This window comes from Staurois parvus, unplaced genomic scaffold, assembly GCF_062004578.1.
Source record: "Staurois parvus isolate SC_StPar_1 unplaced genomic scaffold, SC_StPar_1.0 ptg000636l, whole genome shotgun sequence".
Lineage (NCBI taxonomy): Eukaryota > Metazoa > Chordata > Amphibia > Anura > Ranidae > Staurois > Staurois parvus.
The window spans coordinates 1,380,523-1,405,634 of NW_028318432.1; the positions used below are offsets into that span (position 1 = coordinate 1,380,523).

Here is a 25,112-nt window from a genome sequence, read left to right on the forward strand (position 1 = left end):
ACTTCAGAGGGTTTTTAGCCAAAGCCAAAGTTGCATAACATCTAAGTTTCATGAAAGTTGCACTGAAGTCACATCAAAGTATAAGCAAGTTGCAATGCAAAGTCGCAGCAGTGTGAACTGAGCCTAAAACAAATTACTTGGAGCAGTTACAAGAAGCAATGAACTTACACTGTTACAATATTCTCTGATTATATACAGTAATCTTTGATTTGTTCTTCTGTTTCTGCTCATTATTAAAACAAAGAATCCGGCATAGCCTGACATTACATGTAACTTTAAAAGGGATTTATAAAGCAGATTTAACAGTTTTAGCTCCAAGTGCTTTTATTGAACACTGAGCATCAGAATATAATTTCATTGTAGACTGACTGTGTGGCTTTGAAAGCGGGTACAGTGATGGATGCTGGAACCTGGATAGAAGAGGACTGTGACCAAGATAAAGGATACATATGCCAAAAACCTAAAGGTAGGACTTATCTATGACAAAAAAAAGATGGGCTGCCCTATGCCCATGTGAATGATCCCTCGTCTCTGTAAGACTGTTACCTTTGTTAAAATTATTGGAACACTTAATTTATAGCTGTCAAGAGGATAATATGGCTGAGCTCACCTTCTGAAAATGGTAGCTGTGATGCTTAAAGTGGTTGTAAACCTCAGACATGAAATTACATAGTTAGTCTGGCTGAAAAAAGACAAAAGTCCATCCAGTTCAACCATAAAAAAAGGTTATAATCCTATACCCGCAGTTGATCCAGAGGAAGGCAAAAAAACAGAAAAGCATGATCCAATTGGCTCCTGCAGGGGAAAAAATTATTTCCTGATCCCCCAAGTGGCAATGGGATATTCCCTGGATCAACTTTACCTGTAATTGTTTAGTATTCAATTATATTCTGTGTATCTAGGAAAGAATCCAGGCCTTTTTAAAAGCAATCCACTGAGCTGGCCAGAACCAACTCTTGAGGGAGTCTATTCCACATTTTCACAGCTCTCACTGTGAAGAAACCTTTCTGTGGTTGAAGATTACATTTCTTTTCCTCCAGATGTAAAGAGTGCCCCCTTGTCCTCTGTGATTACATTGAGGTGAATAGCTCTACACCGAGTTCACTATATAAACCACTGATGTATTTATACATGGAGATCATATCGCCCCTTAATATCCTCTTCTCAAGAGAGAATAAATTCAGTTCCTCTAATCTTTCCTCATAGCTGAGCTCCTCCATGCCTCTTATCAGAAATATGACAAACAAGAGATTCCTGTGCTCAAATCCATACAGCTAGTGCATGCATTTATCCATCAGGTGCTAAAGGGGTGTAACCACATATTAACACTTGAAATTCTGAGGACCCTCTGCACTCTGGTATATACCCTTTCAAGCAGACTATGCAATAAATAGGGATATTTAGTTCACACATATTGCAATACATGCTTAAGCTGGCCAACTGCGTCAAAGTAATCCCTCTATGGCCAGTCCTACTCTGCCTTGCCTACGCAAATGCTACTGTGGACACAACGCTAGCATAGGGGAAAAGACACAATGGGGAGAGCTACAATATCCCTATTTATTGCATAGTCTGCTTTCCAATAAAAGCCAGTCAACTAGCATCTTCAAAACAGGTCAACAATGAAAGCCCCTATATTTCTCTTCAGACAAATTTACTTTAAACTAGAATTATTGGAGACATTTTGCCAATAGAAACAGATTGAGAGCAGAATGCGCCTGTAGAGAAAACAAATCGATAATGAAAGAGTTTCCACACATACTGTATGTGTTCCCTGATGCCACTTTGGTAGAGTCTCTCTTAAAAGAGAAATATGTTTTTTTTCTTCTTTTGAAATCATACTTACCAAGGTGGATGCAGCAATGATCTGATGCTGCATCTGTCCCCCTCCACTTTTGAGAGTGAGAACTGAGTGATCAAATACTACTGATTGCTGAGTTCTCAGCCTTCACTAAGCAGAGAGCCAGTGACTGTGAGTCTCCGGCTCTCTGGTCGGCACCCCCATCATTCAATGGAGTGCCAGACTGTGGAGGGGGAGGAAGTGGCTGGCTCAGGCTCTCAGCCGCTCGCTGAGAGGCTGAGCCATCTGCCAGTTCAGGCGTCTGGGTGGATCCCATCTTTAAAGTCAGGATCTTTGCCCAGCCTGAACCAGCTGAGTGAAGTCAGCCACAGCGTTCTGTAGACCACTGTCAGCTGAAAGCGGGTCACAAGAGAAGTAGAGCCAAACAAGCTTTAGATATACTTCTGCTTTAAGCTTTGTTACCCTCTTTTGAGAGGTCCAAATGATCAGAAAAGGTAGGCCCCTTTTTACTGTAGCACTACCCCTTTAGGAGTTGCTGAAGTTTGGGTCCCTCGATAGTCCTGCACAGCCAGGCAACATGCATTTCCCACATTCAGACTTTCATCCAAGAGACAGTAACCAGTCCTTAAGATTTTCAATAAATTAAGAAACAACTTCCTGCGCTCAGAATGGGGCCCTCTCCCTATAGCTGCTGACACTTGCCCTCCTACCAATGTGAGTCAAATCAATAAAAATATAAATAAATAGTGCAGCGCTACATACTAAACAAACATACATGTAAATAAATAAATATTCAAATCAATATATATCATAAACATGTGCAACAGTGCAAATAAAGTGCAATACGTGTATTCCACCAGGAAACATCAAAATAGCCACGTGACAAATATATAAAAAATAAATAAATATTCAAATCAATATATATCATATAAATGTGCAAAATTGCAAATAAAGTGTAACACGTGTATTGCACCGACAAATAAAAGTGACAAAGTGACAAATATTGCTCAATAAAGTGCAATCTGTGTATTCCCTATACGGGAATATTCAAAGTGACCAAGTGACCAAACAAACTATATATTTCTGTGCATTCTGGTGCTTTTTCCATGCATTCTTTTCCATGCGTTTCTGCGTTTATGCATGGAAAAAGCACCAGAATGCACAGAAAAGAGGAATGCATCAAAACTGAATCAGCGCATCGGAATGCCAAAATGATGGAGTCTTCTGTTTATGTATGAACCGGAGAGGAATATAGAGTATACAGCGGTTGAAAAGATCCTGAGATACAACAGAGTGGTGTTTGTCCCTTGAGGCAAGGTGTCCCTGTGAGATCTATATAAGGAGGAACCGGAGAAGGAGCTGGGTATAGAGCATACATCGCTGGGGAGGATCCTGTGATATACCAGAGTGGTGTTTGTGTCCTAAAGCGTGTTGACCCTGTGGGGTCGATGTAAGGAGGTGAGGGGCCATTGCAGCTATTATTGGATATACACAGTGTGGACACTTGACAGCACTTGCATGAAGATTGTGTATGAGATACACTACTTATATATATATGGACATGTTTACACAGAGTGTTGGTTTTCAGAATATATGTGTTATATAGTTTGTTTGGTCACTTGGTCACTTTGAATATTCCCGTATAGGGAATACACAGATTGCACTTTATTGAGCAATATTTGTCACTTTGTCACTTTTATTTGTCGGTGCAATACACGTGTTACACTTTATTTGCAATTTTGCACATTTATATGATATATATTGATTTGAATATTTATTTATTTTTATATATTTGTCACGTGGCTATTTTGATGTTTCCTGGTGGAATACACGTATTACACTTTATTTGCACTGTTGCACATGTTTATGATATATATTGATTTGAATATTTATTTATTTACATGTATTTTTGTTTAGTATGTAGTCCTTAAGATTTGTTTTGAAATTTAATTAGGGGATTGAACTTGGATGGGGTAAGGGGGTATGAGATTCCCAAGGGTAATGGCAACCACCCCAGATTCTCCTAATCCAGCTGTTCTGGGTGACTCCTTGGTCAGGGGATCCAATGCCTGCCAATACAGTATGAAACAGTCCAGGGTAAGAAAGCTAATCCAGTTTCCCACTAGAGTGCCTCTTTTCCTTTACTGGTCCAGGGGGTGCAGGTCTACTCACTTAGTCCTTTTCCTATGCTGCTGGTGGGTCAGTGGCTGCTACTGGGTCTTCCACCTGTGCAGCAAGGAAGGAGCAGTACAGGTAGATCTCACTCTGGGGGCTGGTGAAGTCCTGAGCTTTCCTCCCTCCAAGTTGCTCTTCCTGTAGGTGAGCCACTCTCCATCTGGGCCCCCTCCCAGGCTCCTGCTCTCCAGCCTCTCACTTCCTTTCCATCTTCCACCTGCCTTCTCCTGCTGCTGAGAAGGCTTGGTCACTTTTAAGGGCTGTCCTGGCCCCTTGCCAAGCCCCCTGTTGGGGATTGGCCTGGATCCCTTGAGAGTGAAGACTAGCCACTTCTTACCTCCGCTCACTTCTTCTAGAACATTCTCCAAAGTTCTAGTTCAGGGGGAAGTCTCAGAGAGCTAGTCTGCAGAACCTCTCAGATCTGACCCAAATTTGACCCTGCTAGCTATCACATACAGGCTACTACTCAGCCCTCCTTACTGCAAATTAGACTCTAGCTCCCACTAGCTGAATAAGAGGGTGCTACCTTACCATAACCAACTGAAACCCCATGTGGCTCCTATGCATTGTTGTCTCTGCCTGCTCCCACTGGGTACATTTTGGCTGCATAGGCAGTAAGTGCTTTTTTGGGATCTTGAGCTGAAGCCACAGATAATCTTATGATTCTGTTTAGTAGTCTGAAAACCACCTTTTCAACCAGTTCTACCAGTCGGTTTAGCCTGCAGTCTAGACAAAGGGGAACAAATATTAGATTTAGAAATAAATCTATGATGTGACTTCTCCCTCCCTCCTTAAATTGCTACCTGGGTGCTGATCCATAAGTGGTTTATTTTCTGATTTCCTTTAATTTTATTGTTGTACTTCTCTTCCCTTTAGACCCCACACTGCATTTTGTGCCAACTGTGGCTGCAGCCCCTAGACAGCTTGAGTTTGGTGATGCCACCTACACGTTTCAGAAAACGAAGATGAAATGGGATGAGGCGCGGCGAATGTGTAAAAACTCTGACTCCGAACTTGTCAGCATTTTAGAAGAATACACAGCCTCCTTTCTAAGAGTGCAGCTAAATAAATTTAAGGAACCTTTTTGGATTGGACTTAACAGTAATAAGGTTGGTAAAAAAAGGTTGTATGTGTATATACAGAAAATGTTTAAAAACAGAAATGGGGAAGAAGCAAAATATTCTTATTGTGGAGCTTCATGTGGCACCACGTACGTTATCCGGAACAGAAAAAAATATTTTTGTGCCCTATGAGCCAATGAAAAGCCTCCTTTCATTTACTATTCTGCTGAAGAAAAAATTACAGATTTTTTTTGCTATAAACAACCCACTTTCACATTAGCCATTAATTTTATATGTAACTTTTAGGTTACATTTTGGTTTTGTTAGGTTAAAAAACAGTAATACGTATTCTTCATTTTTAATAGTGTACTTTTGTTTCCTTTCTCTTTTCCAATTTTTCTTTAATTTTACATTTTTGGGGGGGATTATAGAACAAGCGAGAGAGTTTTTGTTTTATTCTGAATCAGTTAGATTTAACTCCATCTTTTTTTGGGGGCGGGGGTCGGGTCATCTGACTGTTCATGAGCCGTTCTTTCTAATGCTAGAAAACCCAGACTCTCACCCAGTGGTGTCAGTGACATACACATGGTACTCCTGATATAGAGAAGAGATCAAATTATTAATCTTGAGCATAGTGGTCTTTCATTTAAAGCGGAAGCTGTAAAATCACTTTGAACCCCATTCCATAGTATTTTTGGCAGTGGCCATCTTGAGTACGGGCAGATTATTCGTGTAGCAGAGTCCCCTCCCCTCTTAAAGACTCTTGGGATGTATGACATAATTTGCCTAGGCATGGAAACCAAGTAGTAATTGAAGAAATCTAAAAAAAAAAGTTTAAAACAAGTAAATGGGATATGCTTTCCTATCCATTTACTAATGCTAGCAGTATTAGGAGAAAAATAGTCAAAGTTAGTTAAGAGAGTGAAGTTCCACCTTAAGAAAAGCTCAATTCACTAAGCTACGTATAATGACAAGAAGAGCTGATAATACCCTTCAATATGACACATGCACTAAAACACAATACATTGAGCCTATAGAGCAGGCATCACTCAATGGCAGGACAGTTCTTCATGGAGGGTGGGAGCTGCCGAGGGTAACAAGCAGGTGATTGGTTGCTAGGATGAAGGGCAGTCCTAGCAATCAATCACTGTCTAAGTAAGGTAGGACAGTGGGGGGTGAAGTGAAGGGGGGCCGAGGACAGTAATGTGGGGGGTCCTAAGGACTGTGGTGTGAGGGTCTGAGGACAGTAATGTGGGGGCTGATGACAGTAACATGGAGGGGGTTGAGGACAGTAATGTGGGGGGGAGCTGAGGACAGTAATATGGGGTCTGAAGACAGTACCATGGGAGGGGGTCTGGGGACAGTAATGTGGGGGTATGATTTAAAAAGGGGCACAGTACTCTTCATGAAGGTGGCAGAGGACAGTACTGTTGGGGGGGATTGATGTCAAAGAAGTGTGATAACACTACTGTGAAAGGGGTGGAGGGGGTGATGTAAAGGGGGATCTGAGGACACTCTTCAAGAGGGATCTTGCTGTGAATGAGGAGGGGACTGTGATGTGCAGTGAAGATCTGTACATGTGCATTTGGTGCACACATTGTGGGTAGCTCAGCACTACCTGCTTGAAACCTGAAGAAGTCTCCGACCTTTTTTTTCCAAAATCTCACGGCAGTTTTTTTTTTGCGGGGGGGGGGGGGGGGTTTCCCTCAGAGAATGTCTTTTTTTAACATTCTGCCACAACTCTGTGCATTAGTACTGCTTGGACCTTGCTGAAGGAGGTATACTCTGAAAGCTCGTCCTGAAAAATTGTATGTTAGTGCAAATAAAAAAAAGTATCATTGACAGTACTCAATTGTTTCTCTATATTTATTTATTTTTTATATAGTGCTGTCAATTTATGCAGTGCTTTGCATATATATTGTACATTCACACCAGTCCCTAACCCTCAAGGGGCGTAAAATTTTATACATTTATACATACACATACTAGGGCCAATTTAGACAGGAGCCAATTCACCATGTCTTTGGAGTGTGGGAGGAAACTGGAGTACCTGGAGGAAGCCCACGCTGGCACAGGGAGAACATGCAAACTCCAGGCAGGTGGTGCAGTGGTTGGGATTTGAACCAATGACCCTGGTGTTGCCAGGTGGAAGTGCTAACCATTTAGCCACTGTGCTGCCCACATTGGCCTAAGCCTACAAGCATGAAGCCGTCTGCAGATCCAACCACCTGATAATGTGTAATGGACAGCTTTATATAGAATCCAGGTTCTGTCCCTGTCCCCCCTTCCTTTTTCCTTCTCCTTCTTTTCTCTCTCTCTTGTTATTTTGTGTACTTTGTATTTCTATACATCTTACTTCTTCTTCCTTGTTCTCTGTTTTGGGTTGTGCTCATGTTACTTACAGTACATGATGTCTGTTTGGCCGCCTACATATGCTCTCACCATTTCAAAGATTTGTTAGCTGCTGACATTTGCCTACTATTGTAGTGTTGCTTACACAAACCTTTAGTGAAATACAAATATATTATAAAAAAAATCTTTGCCTATCAAGCTGGATAGGTACAGTTGTGCCAAGTTTGCAACGGAATCCAGGATAACATTTTTAATCTCGAATTGTTTCAGACGGACAATCAGTACAAATGGATTGATGGCTGGAAACTCCGTTACACGAAATGGGCTTCAGGAGAACCAAAAAGAAAGAAAGCTTGTGTTTACATCGATACAGATGGCCAGTGGAAGACAGCGTCTTGTGATGAAAATTATGCTTCAGTGTGCAAGCAGACCAGTGGTAAGATTGTGGCAATTTTTTAAAATGGCTGTAAACCTCAGACATGAAATATGAACAAAGCATATCCTACTATAGTGTGTACTTGTCTCTATTAGGAACACTAAGGGGTTTATTTACTAAAGCTGGAGAGTCCAAAATCAGACTCCCTTCTGCATAGAAACCAATCAGCTTCTAACCTCAGCTTGTTCAATGAAGCTTTGGCAATGAAACCTGGAAGCTGATTGGTTTCTATGCAGAAGGGAGTCTGATTTTGGACTCTCCAGCTTTAGTAAATAAACCCCTAAGTGTCATTTCTGTCTGCTGCTTTGTTCCTCTGCTATCAGCATGAGTCGCTTCTGACCAGGGGTGGACTGACAACTCATGGGTCCCCTGGGCAATAGGAAATCCTGGGGCCCCTGTGTCCTCACCCACACTCAAACCACATACCCAAAAAAGGTACCAGGGAAATCTCAAGGGGCCCCCTACTGACCCCGGGCCCTCGGGCAGTGCCCGAGTGCATAAATGGTCAGTCCGCCCCTGCTTCTGACACATTTTCTTGACATCAAGAGAAAATTGGTGACAGAGGAGGAACCTCTAGCAGATTTACACCCTCAACTCTGTTTCTGGGAGCGGCGTGGAGGGGAGTGTGGCCATTTCCTCTCAATCATCTCTCAGAGCTCGCCTCACTGAGCTCTGCAGAGTGTAATTTCAGCTCTCCGCCCACTTTTTTCTGCGCTCTCAGAGAAGTTTTATAAATTCAACACTTTGAACGGATGTAGAGAGAAGAAGACTGCAGATAGACAACTACAACTTATGTAGGATGATTTGTTTCATCTTTGTGTATCACCTGAGGCCAGTCACTTCATTGGGTATATGTATGGGTTTACAACTACTTTAAGAATATTACATTTTCACTTTTAATTAATACTTTATTTTTTTACTGTCTGTATTTCATTGTACCAGCTGTAGCCTGCCAAGCACTAGCCTGTAGATTCCCAGTCATTAGTGTGAGACCAGTCAATAAGAATGCAGTTTTGGAACTAGAAGTAAGCACTGTTGCTGTCTTTTAGTTCAAATGTACACTGGTCAAAAAAATTAAAGGAACACTTTTTAATCAGAGTATAGCATCAAGTCCGTTAAATGCCTGGGATATTGATCTGGTCAGTTGAGTAGCAGAGGGGGTTGTTAATCAATTTCAGCTGCTTTGGTGTTAATGAAATTAACAACAGGTGTACTAGATGAGCAACAATGAGACGACCCCCAAAACAGGAATGGTTTTACAGGTGGAGGCCACTGGCATTTTTTTTCCCTACTCATCTTCTCTGATTATTTTTCACTAGTTTTGCATTTGGCTAGGGACAGTGTCACTAATGGTAGCATGAGGTGATACTTAGACCCTACAGAGGTTGCACAGGCAGTCTAACCCCTCCAGGATAGCATATCAATACGTGCCATTGCCAGAAGGTTTGCTGTGTCTCCCGGCACAGTCTCACGAGCATGGAGGAGATTCCAGGAGACAGGCAGTTACTCTAGGAGAGCTGGATAGGGTCGTAGAAGGTCCTTAACACATCAGCAGGACCGATATTTGCTCTGTTGTGCAAGGAGGAACAGGATGAGCACTGCCAGAGCCCTACAAAATGACCTCCAGCAGGCCACTGGTGTGAATGTCCTGACCAATCAGAAACAGACTTCATGAGGGTGACCTGAGGGCCCGACGTTCTCTAGTGGGCCCTGTGCTCACTGCCAGGCACCATAGAGCTCGATTTGGCATTTGCCATTGAACACCAGAATTGGCAGGTCCCCAACTGGCGCCATGTGCTTTTCACAGATGAGAGCAGGTTCACCCTGAGCTCATGTGACAGACGTGAGAGGGTCAGGCGAAGCCGCGGAGCACGTTACACTGCCTGTAACATTGTTCAGCATGACCGTTTTGGTAGTGGGTCAGTGATGGTCTGGGGAGGCATATCCATGGAGGGATGCACAGACCTCTACAGGCTAGACAATGGCACCCTGACTGCCATTAGGTATCGGGAAGAAATCCTTGGACCCATTCTCAGACCCTACACTGGTGCAGTGGGTCCTGGGTTCCTCCTGGTGCACGACAATGCCCGGCCTCGTGGCCAGAGTAGGCAGGCAGTTCCTGGAGGATACAGAAATTGATACCATTGAATGGCCCCCACGCTCGCCTGGCCTAAATCCAATAGAACACCTCTGGGATATCATGTTTCGGTCCATCTGACGCCGCCAGGTTGCACCTCAGCCTATGCAGGAGCTCAGTGATACCCTGGTCCAGATCTGGGAGAAAATACCCCAGGACACCATCCATCGTCTCATTAGGACCATGCCCTGACGTTGTCAGGCATGCATACAGGCACGTGGGGGCCATACAAACTACTGAGTAGTATTATGAGTTGCTGTAATGAACTTTCAGCAAAATGGACTAGCCTGCTGCATCATTTGTTCACTTTGACTTTCGGAGTGTCTTTGAATTCAGTCCTCTGTAAGTTGATCAATTTCATTTCCATCAAGCGATGGGGCATCCTTACGCTCCTAACAGATTACCCAGTCCATATCAATATAGGTATCCAGCATGATATTTTTCCCCATTGAAATCTGAAGTGTTTTCAAAGTGTTCTGTTAATTTTTTGGAACACTGTAGATTCCTGTTGTCTCAGTACAGGGCATTGGGGAAACTGAATCTGCAGGCTGCCATTGATCCGAATGAAACTTGCCGTGCCCCTCTAAGCTGAGACAGAGATCTCTCCGCCGGTTGCAGTGAAAGGAGCTGTTGCTAGTTCACCAGTCAGAGGGGTAAGAACATTATTAAAGAGAAGAAAAGGCACCACTCACCAACCCAGTACAATAATATGTGGATGAATGTGGCCTCAGCCAGCGCCTCATAAGAAATGCCTGCCAACATCGGCGTGGGCATGGCTGGAGCAGCACTGGCTGAGGCCCAATTCATCCACATATTAATGCACTGGGTTGGTGAGCGGTGCCTTTTCTTCTCTTTGATAATGCAGAATGCGATTGCCAGGCATTTAGGTACACCTGCTATGGGAGAAATACAGGGGCTCCATTGCTGGCCTCCTGAGAACCATAGTGGCTTGACTGTGTCTGGTTTCAGTACACCATTGACTAGGGACAAGTACTGTATGCAGCAACTGGAAGTTAGAGCCGAGTTAGAGTTCTGAAAAGCACTTTATGCTTTATCATTATTATTAGTAATATTGTTTTTAACACGTTTTCCATAAAACAATATTACTTTTATTTCTTTTCTAGCATGTGTTACATGACATTAAATTTTTTTGATTCTCATGACATTTCTGACTATTTTATTGCTTTCAGTTATGGCTCCTACTGAACCACCTCAAAAGCCTGGAAAATGCCCAGATTCTCAATCAAAAGCCTGGATACCCTTCCGCGGCCATTGCTATCTTGTAGAATCTTCATACACCAGAAACTGGGCTCAGGCATCTGTGGAATGTCTTCGGCAAGGTGAGCGTGATAACATGTGGCATAGCGGAACCGGGGGATTAACACAGAGTAAATGCTGCCTTTACAGAGACAGTTCAAAAACTGAGAATTTGGATGTAAGCTGGCCCCAAGATCATAATAAGTTGTGTAGGACCATCACAATCTTCCCAGTTTCAGAGCACCACCTTTACTATAAAAGGTCCATTTGGTCTAACATAAAAATATTGAATTTTAAGCTGGCAAAGTCATCATAAGGCTACACGTGCACTGGAACTACCGTAGACATGAACTCTACTGCCAGCAGGAAAATGATAAACACAGCGTGTTTAGCGCTTTTGGCATTTATTCATGTCATTGGCCAGAGTACTTGCCCAAACGCTAAATGTTTTTGGGGCTCTTGGCGTTTTTGGCCAAAACGTTTCTCTCCTGAATGCGATTCTTCTACGTTCAGGAGAGGGATGTTTAAATTCTGCTGCTGCTAAACCCTGATACAAGCCTGTGTGGACATGGACATGGTTTTAATGAGTGGAGTTATTATTATTATTATACAGGATTTATATAGCGCCAACAGTTTGCTCAGCGCTTTACACTAAAACGGGAGACAATACAGCAACAATACAGTTCAATACAAGGATAGGAGGGCTCTGCTACTTGGAGCTTACAATCTAAGAGGGAGGGGCTAGTGGTACAAAAGGTAGTAAACTTGGGGGATGGACTGGTTGGAAGAGTTCAGGGGCTTTGGCAAAAAAGTGTTATAAGCAGTGTACATAAGGCCTAAAGAGTATTTATTATTCATTTTTTATTTCAGGTACTTATATAGCACCATCAATTTACGCAGCGCTTTACATATATATTGTACTTTCACATCAGTCCCTAACCCTCAAGGGGTGTACAATCTAAGGTCCCTAACTTACATACCTAAATACACATACTAGGGCCAATTTAGACAGGGTCCAATTAACCTACCAGCATGTCTTGGAAATGTGGGAGGAAACCCATGCAGGCACAGGGAGAACATGCAAACTCCAGGCAGGTGGTGCCATGGTTGGGAATTGAACCAATGACCCTAGTACAGCCAGGTGGAAGTGCTAATCATTTAGCCACTGTGCTGCCCATTAGCTATAGTTTCTCTTGTAGTATGTACTGTATGTGCTATATTTTGCTACACACTCTCTGAACTCAGTGCAACCTACATAGCAACATGAGAGGGAGGTTGCACAGGGGCGTATCATATGGCAGGAGGCTGCTGTGCTGTCCGACCCAGAAGCAATGTGAGAAGACGTTAGTAGTAAAGTAGCTAATCCAGATGTCACTTCTCAATGATCTTAGCTACAAGCTCATACTTTTTACCTCGCTAGGCTAAACTATGTTAAATACCATATTAATAAATGTAAGATTTTCATTTTGATAATAAATTATGTTGATTTATATGGTCTACTCACTGGATAGAATGCATGGAGCTATAAAATGATGTTTTCTGTACAACACATGCCTCCAGTCCACTATTAGACAGCATGTGTATGGAAAATAAAAAATGAAAGGAAGCTAAGAGACACTAAAGCCGAGATTATACATGTGACCAGTCATATACATATAGTTGTGATGCAAAACTAAGGCTCCGTTCACACCAATGCGTTTTTTTAGTGCTTTTTTCAGAAACGCACTGCAGTCCATTTACCATGGTTTCCTATGGAACAGGTTCACATCTATGCTTATTTGAGCTGCTGAGTTTTTGGAAAGGGTCAGGGACTTTTCTGACAGCAGAAACCAGCATTTTTGCTGCAATAGAGTTCAACAGAGAAGCTGCTGAAATGCATAGTAGTGCGTTTTCGCCACGGTTTTGCATTTTTATTCTGCCCACCAACAAAAAAAATTCCAAAAAAGAGCTGCACAAAATGCAAATGCTGCAAAAACATGTAAAAAATGCGTGTAGAAAAAACAACCTACAAAAAGCACTGATAAAGCATCAAACGCAAAATGCATAGATGTGAACCAAGCCACAGTGAATACGAATAGCAGGAAAAAACATGCGGATTGAGCATAAAGGATCGGACTCCGATCCATTATCCTTTCCAATCCACAGATCTGATCCATCCTGCGGGGGTCGTTGGCTTGCAACCTATTTGGGGTTAACTGATCTCTCCACAAGCTCCACGAAAAGGTATGTTTTAAAGCAAGCCGATGATCCCCACAGGATGGATGGGATCTGCGGATTGGGGAGCATAATGGATCGGACTCCAATCCATTATGCTCAATCCGCAGATGCAATCCATCCTGCAGGGATCGTCTGAAGGGGTGTCACCAAGTGTTACCGCACCAGGTGACACCAACCCCAGGGACGCTCTGGATCGTTGGATGGAACCAAAGCACATGGTGAAGTCATAGGCATCTGACACTCCTGGAAGTGTTGAATGTCAGAGAATGACAGAAGCAGCAGCAATGGAAGAGAGTGGGGCTGGGAGATGCAGGGCACTGCAGAAGTAAGTATTAATTCTTTTCTCTTGCAGGGCACCTTATTTTAGAATTGTTTTTGTGTTCTGACAGTTTTGCTGTTACATACATATACTTCAGTGGTCAGTGGTGTGATTTACCATGTGATTGTTTTCAGGAGCCAATTTAGCGTCAGTTGAAGATCAGGTGGAAGCAGACTTTTTATTCCACAATATTGAGTTACTCAGTGATCGGACAAACACCTTCTGGATTGGTTTATACAGGAATGTAGAAGGTACAGTAGTTGCTGTTTTTGCTTATTAAATTATACATGTTTATTGCAATATGTCTATTATAAATACCCCTTATTAAAGTATTTTTCTCTTCTTAGTCCATTCTCCAGACTGGAATAAATGAATACATTTTATTATTTTACAGGTGAAAGTTAAAGTGACATTAAAGGCAATTAAATCATAAAAAGCATTAAATAATCATACTTATCTCCGATGCTCCTCTTCTTGCCCATATGGAAGAAAAATATATTTGAAATATATTGTAAAAATATTTTTCCCAAATACATTGACATATATTTGAAATTCTACAATTTTGGCCATAGTCAATATATTTCAATATATATATATATATATATATATATATATATATATATATATATATATATACTGTATGTCTTTAAAAATATAAATCTACATTTTTGGAATGCATATACAGATATACAGTATATTTGAAATGTATTTTAAAAAATATTTTTCATATATTTTGTAATAAAAATGCATTTCAACATGCAGTATGTGTATATATATATATATATATATATATATATATATATATATATATTTATTGAAGCATAAGACATAAGCACACTCCCTAGAACTACATCTCCACAGTGCCTTTTGCCTACACATGGTTTGTGGGATCTTGGGAGATAAGGAAAAAAATCTTTTTTGTATACTATTTTTCTGCGCTCTTTGTAATGGGAGAGTTGTCTGAGTCTTCTGTCTACATACTTTGAGCTAAATGCTGTCTCTTTCTCATTCTATAATCATAAATATCCTTCTTTGCCTATAGCAAAATGGCTGTGGTTGGACAACACTCCCATGGACTATGTAAATTGGAACACTGGGGAACCATCTGACCAATCAGACGAGGACTGTGTAGAGATGTATGCTACAAAAGGGACCTGGAACAACCTCTACTGCTCTTCCTACAAGGGATACATATGTAAAAGACCAAAAAGTAAGTAATTCCTTCCTGGTTGTGTACATTCAAGCATGGCCCTTTAAAGGGGAGGACAATCAGAAAAATTAATCTGGAAAGACACTAGCCAAGACGAGTATAAATTCCCACAGACATTTCTAAATTTCCTAACATCCCTTGTTTTGGACCATTCCTCTCTGTCACCTGTTGTCAATAAACTGGTGAATTGGGAACACCTTTTTGCTTACCCCACTATTTTTTCTGTCCACAGTACATTCTACAGCATCCCCTTATATAGTTTTGTTGTATATTGCTCCAGGGTTTTAGATAGATATGTGTTTTCCTTTGTTTTGATTAATTTTTTTCGGATTAAAATATAATTTTCGGAGATTTGGATGTATGAGAATCTACGAATGGACATAGTGTAAAATGTCAGCAAATCCAAAAAAGAGTTTTAACAAGATAAAAAAAATGCATTTGCTTCATTTGCATGCATTAGTAGTTCAAGCCCATGAGGAAATTAATAAAATTTTTAAATTTGTTCAATAATTCAGATTTGGATAACAAATTGATCCAAATTTTGTTCCATTCATTAATTAATTAATGCACATGATGGCAGTAGATATTGTCCAATCAGCTCATGCTGTTTCTCTTGTGGGTTGGATTAGTGTCCACAAATATTGAATCCTTTCCGATTCTAATCTGTTGAATTCATGAACATATCAAATATCACAATCTTCCGCAAGATTTTTCGAATACACTCAGACCAAAGAATATATAAAACGAATGCCGAAGCTATGAAGAAACAAATTCTGAAACAAATTGGGTCAACATAACGAATATGACAAAATAAAATTCTTGAATGTATGAATGTATACGAAATGAAACAAACATTTCTGGCATGCACATGTTTAGTCTTATAATTCCAGTGATGTCACTTGCCTCAAGATCTTTTAGTGCAGCTGCCGAAACATGAAATCTGCAGGGTGCTCCACATCAAACCCTGTTCCCTTAAGGTGCCTGCACAGCCAATGGGGGGGGGGGGGGGCAGAAGTGGGCAAAACTGGGTGGCATTTTATACCAAAAAAAAGGGACAAACCCTTTTGAGGTTGTTAAAAGTACTAATGCATATACCAACGCACCTTCACTATAAGTTGAGCGTTTGTCACCGTAACCAAAAGACATAAAGCGAAAAACAAAACTGCCCAAAGCGTAGGCAAAAAGTGGTTACTATTGATGACAAATATAGGGCAAAGGTATGGCTCAGTTTTATAAAATATATGGTAATTTTTCTGACAATTTTATTGTTCACAAATAAGTAGAACAACAGCGTGGATGTAGGCATCAGCCATACATTCAACACAGTGAAAACCATGAATTGATAAAGTACAATAGACAAACAAAAATAAAAATAAAATACGTCTGGACGCATGTAGATTCACATATGGAAAGCTTACCGTGGCAAACCACCGCTTGCAGTAAAGAAAATAGCTTTTAAGGTAGCCTCCCTATGTGAACCTGGGATCCCTGTGGGTCCAATGGTCAAGAAGAAATAATAGCGAAAAATAAACAGAGGGCTCTCCGGCCTTGTGCATTACCTTTAAAAGTATGTTTATTAAATTTAAAAGAAGGTATTTTACTCACAAAAGTACATGAATATAAGCACATCATCTGAGGAAGAGGCTAGTCTCGAAACGCGTCAAAATTTTTTGGATGTTCATCATTCTTATCATTCAGAAACGCAGTTCGAATTGAACAGAGCGGTCTCATATGATTTGCTTATATTCATGTACTTTTGTGAGTAGAATACCTTCTTTTAAATTTAATAAACATACTTTTAAAGGTAATGCACAAGGCCGGTGCACCCTCTGTTTTCTTTTTCTCTATTAGTAGTTTTGGACTCCCCGGTTCTTTGAGGGCAGCAAGGCGTGCATATTCCAAGACATTCGTTGTGTGATCCCTATGACATAGAGTCCATCCCTAAGCACAGGAGTATTTGGGTTTTCCACTTTCACATCACTGGGTCAAGAAGAAATGCAAGTGCACTTAAATTGCCCTGGTGTGCAGAAGCCCAAAAGGGCATCTCCAAATGCGTGGCCAGGCCCTAGGTGGTCAATGCGGCAATATGTATGAGAAAAGTTATCCACTAAGTAATTATATCCCATAGGGATCATGGAAGTTGGTTCATCACACAGGTCCCCATGGAGTGTGGTGCAATATATACATACATTTTTCTTAAAAACATTTTCCATTTTGCATGGGAAGCTCAAGGGAATGTGTTTTACTTGATTCAATATCTTCAACTCTTATAAGCGGGGCAATGGATAAGGGGGTACTAACAGTCTTCCTGTACAGGACCCAGGCTAGCAGGGGGGCCCAGACAGCTGGGTGAATCAGGTGTGGGCAGGTAGATTGGCACAGTGGGAGGGGGGCAATTATTGGAATCGATCATGTGTATGGCTCTCTCTTCAGCAGCTGAAATCCAGCTTCCTCTCCTTCCCGCTGGCTTTCAGTTGCTGCATAGAGAGTCATACAGGAGACCGGTTCCAGTAACTGCCCTCCCCTCAGTGCACCCATCATCCTCCCTGTGCACCATTTATTTCCCCATGCTGCCCAAGCCCCCCTTTGTGCCCCACCCCCGCAGTGCTTCCGACTTCCTTCCTCTCCTTCCCACCGGCAGCTGCAAGCACACAATAGGATCCTTCAGGATTGAGAGTGGGGGAAGAGTTCGGTAAATATGTTATATTTACCAGCCCCTTCATTTCCTGAATTAATACAATGAGTGATGGGTGGGGGGCTGTCAGGTTGGCTGCATGGGGTCCCGTGTTTCCTAACAGCAGCCCTGCTAATTTACACTGACCTCTAAAATATTTTTTTGCATTTTATATTTACAGTTCCAGTGCCTACTGAAAAGCCAGTAAAACCAGGTACAGTATAATCTGCACTCGAATCTACATTAATATTACTTGGAATCTGCTTGATGTTGCCCTTATTTTTACTTAAAGTAGAACTGCACTGCATCTGAGCACCACAAACCAAAAGTGCTATTTAATCCATTGTTAATATTCAAAGCAAACGCACCCATCCATGTCTACATGCTTTATTTTGTTGAGAATTAATTTTGAAAAGTATCCCTCTGTATTTCTGGCAGCGGCCATCTTAAGTAGGGGCAGATGGTTCATGTAACATTTTCTTCCTGGAATCCATCTGCCCATAGCTCAGGCATTGGCTGAGCTGAGAAAACTCTCTCCTCTTCTGAAGGCTCCTGGGATGTATGACATCATTTGCCTAGGCAGGAAACCAGGAAGTAACTAAAAAAATGTAAAAAAAAGTTTAAAACAAGAAAATGAGATACTTTCCTATTTATTTACTATTCTAGCAGCATAAGGATTAAAAATAGCCCATGTTGATGGAGAGAGTGAAGTGCCACTATAATATGGTGTTAATGTGTTAAACCTACTGTGCCAAAATAAATCTAAACATCCAAAACAAACCATCATAATTAGGAATGACCGTCACATTTTGGCTAGCCTGATTGCATTTCATAATCACAGATTTCACATTTTCTGAAATTTTTCCTCAACTGACCTACAATTTGGCCTTAGTCCTCATGCACACTGGTCGTTTCTACAGCGGCTGTTTTTGGATTTTGGCGTTTTTTTCTACATCCAGTAAACTCCCCTGCATGTTATCCTATTTCTCCATCCACACACTGTAATCAGCATTCTTTGGCTGGGGTGTTTTTCGGCTGAAAAAAAACCCCAGAACTAGTAGGTTTCTAGAGGAGTTTTGTAGCTGAAAAAATGCTCTAACGCTGAAAAACGTGGCAAAATGCAGTAAAACGCGTCAAAACAGAGTTTTTGGACTTTTTTCTAGTTACAAAAAATGCTAAAAAGCGCAAATGTGGAAAAACATGGCAAAACACTGCTACATGGTAATGCAAAAATGCTAAAAACCGCTGAAAAACTTGTTTTTAACATGACTTCACACAGCTAATGCTACCATCGTTATTAAAATGCCCAGTGTGCATGGAGCCTCACAGCCCTGCTAGGAGAAACATTTTTTTTAAGTTTGTTTTTTTAAAGCAAGAAGCAAAGCTGTAAAACGTGGGCTCTTTTCTAAAAAATAAAATCCTCACACCCCTTTGCTGTGTTAACATAAAGTGGTTCATGACCAGTTGGTGAAGTAAGGATCTGGGGATCATGCGGTATATAGGCGCTTAGGAGTGTGAACGAAAGCCAAAAGTTAGTATAGGGAGCCTAAAGCCTGGTACACACATTTAGTTTTTTAATTTGTTCAACCCAGCAGGTCTCTGTACTAACTATGCAAAGTGCAACGATCTCTCCGGCTCCAGCCATTGGCACATTGCTGTACACATGGTTCAAATGTTGGCAAGTTCCTGCTGAACAGGCCAATAATTGGACAGTGTGTAGCCAGATTTAGCCTGGCCCTTTATAGAATATGGCTCTCCAGGAGCCCAGTTATCTGAAACCTCAGATGGCTGCTAGGGAGCAAAAACAAAGAAATAGGATGGCGTCTAAAGAGATGGAAGCTGCACTCCAAAATACTCAGGATTTGATTGGCAGCAGCAGGAGCTAATGACTTCCATTGCTGCCTCTGTCCTGTGAGAGAGGGGAGAGAACCGCTGCAGATGGGCACAGTGCTGGATCGAGTGAGGACTAAGTATTTAGCTGATGAGGGGGCGATACAAAAACTGGAAACTTTTTTACCTTAAAGTGGAGTTCCACTCACGCTGTCAAAAAATAAAAGTCAGCAGCAACAAAAACTGTAGCGGCAGACTTTTAAAAAAACAGCCACTTACCTGTCCCTCTGTCCCGTGGTGTGTCCCCCACAGCCCGTTTCACCAGCCGTCCTGGATTCCTGGAGGCCGGCATCTTCAGTGTGGGCACCCGGCTGTGACAGCTTGCAGCTTTACAGCCGGGTACACGCTGCGCATGTGCGAGTAGCGCTGCGCTTCATGAATGGTCCTGTAGTCTTCTGGGACCTGTCACATGTCCCAAAAGACTACTGGGAGGGAGGACAACTTCCTCTTCCGATCGCCTAGGCGATCGGACTGGAAGTGGGAGTGGGTACCTGTCAAATTCGGGTACCTGCTCTCCCCCGCCCCCCAAAGGTGCAGTGGGGGAGCAGTCCTTAAAGCAGAACTTCCCCTTTTGGGTGGAGCTCCGCTTTAATGCTGGGAATGCATTAAGGTAAAAGAGTTTTCACTTTGGAACTACTTTAAGACCTAACAGAATTTTTACATTTTCTCCACTCTATTCAAAACAAAAAAAGAAAAATGTGGTTGTGTTAGGCATTAAGTGTTAGGCATAACTCTCCTCTTGTTGAAAAAATATCCCCTCTGGCCGGTCAATGTACGTTGCAAGGATTTTAACAAGCTTTGCGGGTGATCTCCACCTTTCTTCTATTTTGAAGAAAAAGCAGTTTATTTCACTATATTGTTTGCAGAACTTTTCCAGAATGGAAGGATTTGTGTTCAATATAACAACCTAGTCAAATCTCTGTGTTCTAATGAGGAAATGTGTAGTGTTGGCATCCCTTTAGAAGTATTGTTAACCTTCAGAGAGTATCTGAGCAAAATATGAATATGATATTTCTGTTGCAAAGAATTCTTAAAATTTAACTTGTATCTTAGTACAGATGTCTTAGTAAATGAGTGAGCCAGTCACACAAGCAGGAAATTACATTTTTGGAGGGCTTTTCGTAAACCAACGGTGTACAGAATGCTTCCAGGTTGCCATATTGCATTGCATTTTTTAATAGTTTTAATATTTAATAGTTTTAGAAAATGACACCGGTTTCAGATTTAAAAAGAAATGTAGTGTTTCTTGGGCCTGGGCCCTCAGGAGGTTTATGTCATAATGTGCTAGTATGCAACGTGTATTAGCACATTATGGCAGACTTACCTGGCAAAGCATGGCCTCCAATGATGCGCAATGAGCACTCTCTGCTGTCACAGGTGCTTTCATCTTCTCCTGGGCTTCCTTCTAGTTTTGGTCTGTTCGGTCACTGAATGGCCGAGCTGTGATGACATCATTCCCATACATGTTCACCGGAGTCATATCATCGCAACAAAGAGGGCGACATAAATGTACACTGAGCTGCCCGGCATTTATGACAGAAGAGACAATTAGCATCTCTTTGGTCATACAATTACGTCAGTGGTTTGTTTTTTTTTTGGAGTGCACTTCCACTGTAAGTTACAAAATGGCCCAGGTAGCAATTGTACTGTAAATGCTATTACATGTTTATGAAAGTGAAGGTTTTCTTTAACAATATATACATTACAAAATGTTTGTTTTTTTTTTTAAACAACATGGCATGGAAATAAGTAGAATGTCACTGTACTACTTTATAACACCATTCCCTTACTTTGCTTTTCCTTACAGAGGAGTCCAAGGGAGAACAACAGAAGTCATCACATGGTGTCACCGGGGGTGTGGTCATACTTGTCATAGTTGTCATTGCTGGAATCACTATTGCAGTCTATTACCTGTACAGAAAGAAGCAGACTAAGGTCCCTCCCCCAGAAGAAAGCTTTGACAACACCCTATACTTCAATGGCAACCGCGCTCCCCCAACAAGTGACACCAACATTCTTGTGGATAACATTGAACAAAACGAACGTGCAATTTCTTAGTGCTATGAATGTAAAAAGTAATTCTTAGGTGCAAAAAAATTCTGTTCCATCTACAGCTCCTTTGCTACAATTAAAATGTAACATTACCCTTTGGCTCCCTTCTAGCCTATGGATATGAAAAAAAAAACAATTGCACCAATGAAGTTTTAGTCTCACTTCCACTGCATTCTAACTGCAGTTAAAAGCCAACTCTAAAATGTATCTCACAAATTTAGTGGGTGCCAATGGCTGGAATTACTGGCTGCCTGTCGTAGGGTATATCCCATTGGTAGGATTTTCCTACGTTAAGTTGGGTCTTTTCTCCCATTTTATATGCTGAAAACAAAGCTTCACGATCAAAAGTTAATTCCCCAAATTTTTGATTACTTACAGTTTACTCTCAGGTGAACTGAATTGGGAATATGTTGAACTCATCAGAGGAGTTTATCATACCATTTTATTTGCCAGCCAACATTTAGTTCTGAAATATTACTTTTAGCAGAAGTTGGACCCTACATTAATTTAAATTCTATGCTTAGTTTCATCTTGAATGGAGTAGGAATTAGTTAAAACCCTTTGTTTTTGTTTTTTTAGTTTTTCTGGGTTTTTTTGCTGTCCTAGTCTCACTAAGGAGATTTCATTTCACTTCTTATTCCGAAGATATAACAGGAAGTAAGAGAAAATCTTTACAAAGTGAAGGGAAACATCCCCTTTGGACAGATGTCTTATTTTGGTGACAACACTTAAAAATGTGCGTTGTCCATCACTTTCTGTTCTAGAGACAATGGTCACCAGGACAAAGAGAGAGTGAATCTCCCCAGAGGGGAAACAGACAGCAAAAAACAAAACTGTAAGAGGTTGGATTTTCCCCTGCGCTATCCAAAAATGTTTGGCATTTCAAACTTATAATTCATTATTGCCATCTGTTGTAACGTGCATCCTCAACCTTCATGTGTTCTGCCCTGGACCACCACAGTATGACTTCAGTAATACAAGTGGTAAAAATGAACTAAAGCAAGCATCCTGGCACATTGAAACACAGTTTTAGGCGTCACAGATTGAATATTATTAGAGTACATACAGTATGCTGAAGCGCAAGTAAAACATGTTTTTAAACACAAGATGGTATAGCTAGGCCCTTACACAAGGTTTTTATTATCTCTCTTGTTCCCTTTTGACCAAGCATGCATTTGTAGCATCGAGAGTCCCCATTAGGTTCTGTTTTTTTTCATCGTCCCAAATGAAATGTTACCACACAAAATGCTGTGCCTACATACAAGACCTATAGGAAACTGAAGGTAGATTGTCGAAAAAACTGCTTAGACAGCAGTCAAATCTTGGCTGCGTTGTCACTGGACAAAGCAGATACTGCAAAGGCCTATGCCAACATAATAGAAAAGGATAAGTAAACACTATTTACAATGATGATTATCACAGTGTCAAAAAGGTAGAATTGCAGTCTGTGTATCAGTTACATATACACAATAAAGCAGACATTTTGTGACAAGAACTAGCATAAAGCCATAAACGGTTCGAATCGTCTATGCCGAACTGGCCAAAATTCAAACCATGTAAGGTCAGGATGAAGTTACCCACGTTTATCCATCAATTTGGATACAAGTAGCCTGGCAAATTTTACATGCTGTTATTGCTAGAGTCTAATACAACTGCTAGTAGCAATCACTGTGGATGGCTACCCCTGCTGGGAGAACATAATGGCTCCACAGGAGGGATTCCACCATCTGTACTGACTGTGTTGATGGAGGAATCGAGAGATTTTCTTTCCTGAAACCCATGGTTGCAGGAAAGAAAATGGGTCTGACTATGACTAGCTTCAAGCTAAACTTTTTAGTAATCAGTGACATCACTGCAACCTGAGTTCCTAGCTCCTAATGAAATGATAGGTCATAGTCTCTGACCAAGTCCACCATATGGCCCCCTCTGCTGTGTATGGATAAAAGATCAACTTAAGAGCAGCTGGGGTGTATCCACATTGTCTGATGAGATGCTGTTGCTTGCAAATAATGTTTTGTACATCAGAAAAAGTCCTTTGCACATAAGAAATGTATCTTGTTTACAAGTAAATGATTAAAATGTTAATGGAAAGCAAAGGTGTAAGCGTGCTTATTCCATATTCAGAGTGGAGCAGGACTTCTCTGGTAAGGCTTGACTAAGGTGGTGCCCTCTAGAAGTAGCATTACATTTTCACCTCCTGGCAGTTGACTAGAATTCGCCTATTCCTTTTTCCACATGATGTTTGCCATCGCTGTCAATAGATTATATATCTTCTGCAAAAAGCCAGAAAATGTAGGCCAATGCTGCATTTATATCTGGATAACTTGAGGTTCTAACCAACAGTGTACAGACTAAGAATTAGTATCATTAGCTAGTAGTGTCTGTGAAGGTTCTCACTTATCTAAGTCATAGTATAGCTCAACGTTTCTCTTTCATATGAGGGAACCAGGGGTGGACTGACAACTCATGGGGCCCCTGGGCAATAGGGGATCATGGGGCCCCTGTGTCCTTGCCCAAACTAAAAAAAAGCCTATGAAAAAGGTACCAGGGGCATCTCATGGGGCCCCCTACTGACCCCGGGCCCTCGGGCAGTGCCCGAGTTTCCAAATGGTCAGTCCACCCCTGGAGGGAACCCTTTGTGATGAACACGGTGTCTGACCCCTGTCCATCTCACCAACTGGTGACAAATGACCAGCCAATCTCATACCGCGCTTTCACTTGCGTACCAGTGCCACTCTCAGCTGAGCCCTGCACAAAGATTTTACAGCTCATGGGACCACAATCTATGTGCCAGCAGACTGAGATCAATTGTCACTGGAGTTTGAAGGGTTAATTGCGTAATTAATTAACCCAAACTGCCACCAGATAGTTTTGGGACTATCAACCCTTCACAATGTTAGCAAGAACAAATGTGAACAATAAACATCTGTAACACACACTGTCACCACAGACAAGTATATTCAGAGGATTATTATATACAGTAGCACTCCAAGAGACAGAGATTCTTTAGTTTGCATTAAAAGCCTTAGAGATAATTTTCTAAATAGGGTTTATTACTAAAAAGGTCAAAATAGTGTAATTAAAATATTTATAGAAAGGGATGTTACAAAGACATAAAGAGAACAATTATGCAAAAGAGAAATAAAAGGAAGGAGTTAAGAAGGCAGAATACTTGCAAAGTCCTTGGTTTTAGCAAAGTCCAATTGTCTGAGCAAATATGTTGCCTTGTCTCTCAAGTCCGTTAAGCTGTTTCTTGGTTGATGCTATATGAGAGCTCCCCCTTCACAAGTCCTGTCAGTCCCTTTCTATGATATCAAGGGGGTGTGGACAGAGACCAACTGACCAATAATATGGTTTAAGGGATGGCTGTTAGGAGGTCACCAAAAACTACAGTTTTACAGTAATATTAATTAAGTAAGATTAACCAATTCAATACCGGGCACTTTTACCCCCTTTCTGCCCAGGCCATTTTTCAGGTTTCAGCGCTCTCACACTTTGAATGACAATTGCGCGGTCATACATTTTACCCAA

General features: G+C 41.3%; 1 protein-coding gene across 1 annotated transcript in view; it reads left to right on the forward strand.

Annotated features, from left to right (window-relative positions):
* The window catches only part of LOC149449092 (macrophage mannose receptor 1-like), a 155,581-nt gene extending 131,904 nt beyond the window's left edge, over positions 1-23,677 (forward strand). The window contains exons 23-30 of the mRNA XM_089693714.1: positions 364-466; positions 4,853-5,085; positions 7,660-7,825; positions 11,153-11,302; positions 13,890-14,006; positions 14,798-14,965; positions 17,821-17,853; positions 21,337-23,677. Coding sequence (XP_089549840.1) covers positions 364-466; positions 4,853-5,085; positions 7,660-7,825; positions 11,153-11,302; positions 13,890-14,006; positions 14,798-14,965; positions 17,821-17,853; positions 21,337-21,587 — 1,221 coding nt within the window. The 3' untranslated portion in view covers positions 21,588-23,677. The remainder of the gene's footprint in view (positions 1-363; positions 467-4,852; positions 5,086-7,659; positions 7,826-11,152; positions 11,303-13,889; positions 14,007-14,797; positions 14,966-17,820; positions 17,854-21,336) is intronic.
* Positions 23,678-25,112: the final 1,435 nt, after the last annotated feature.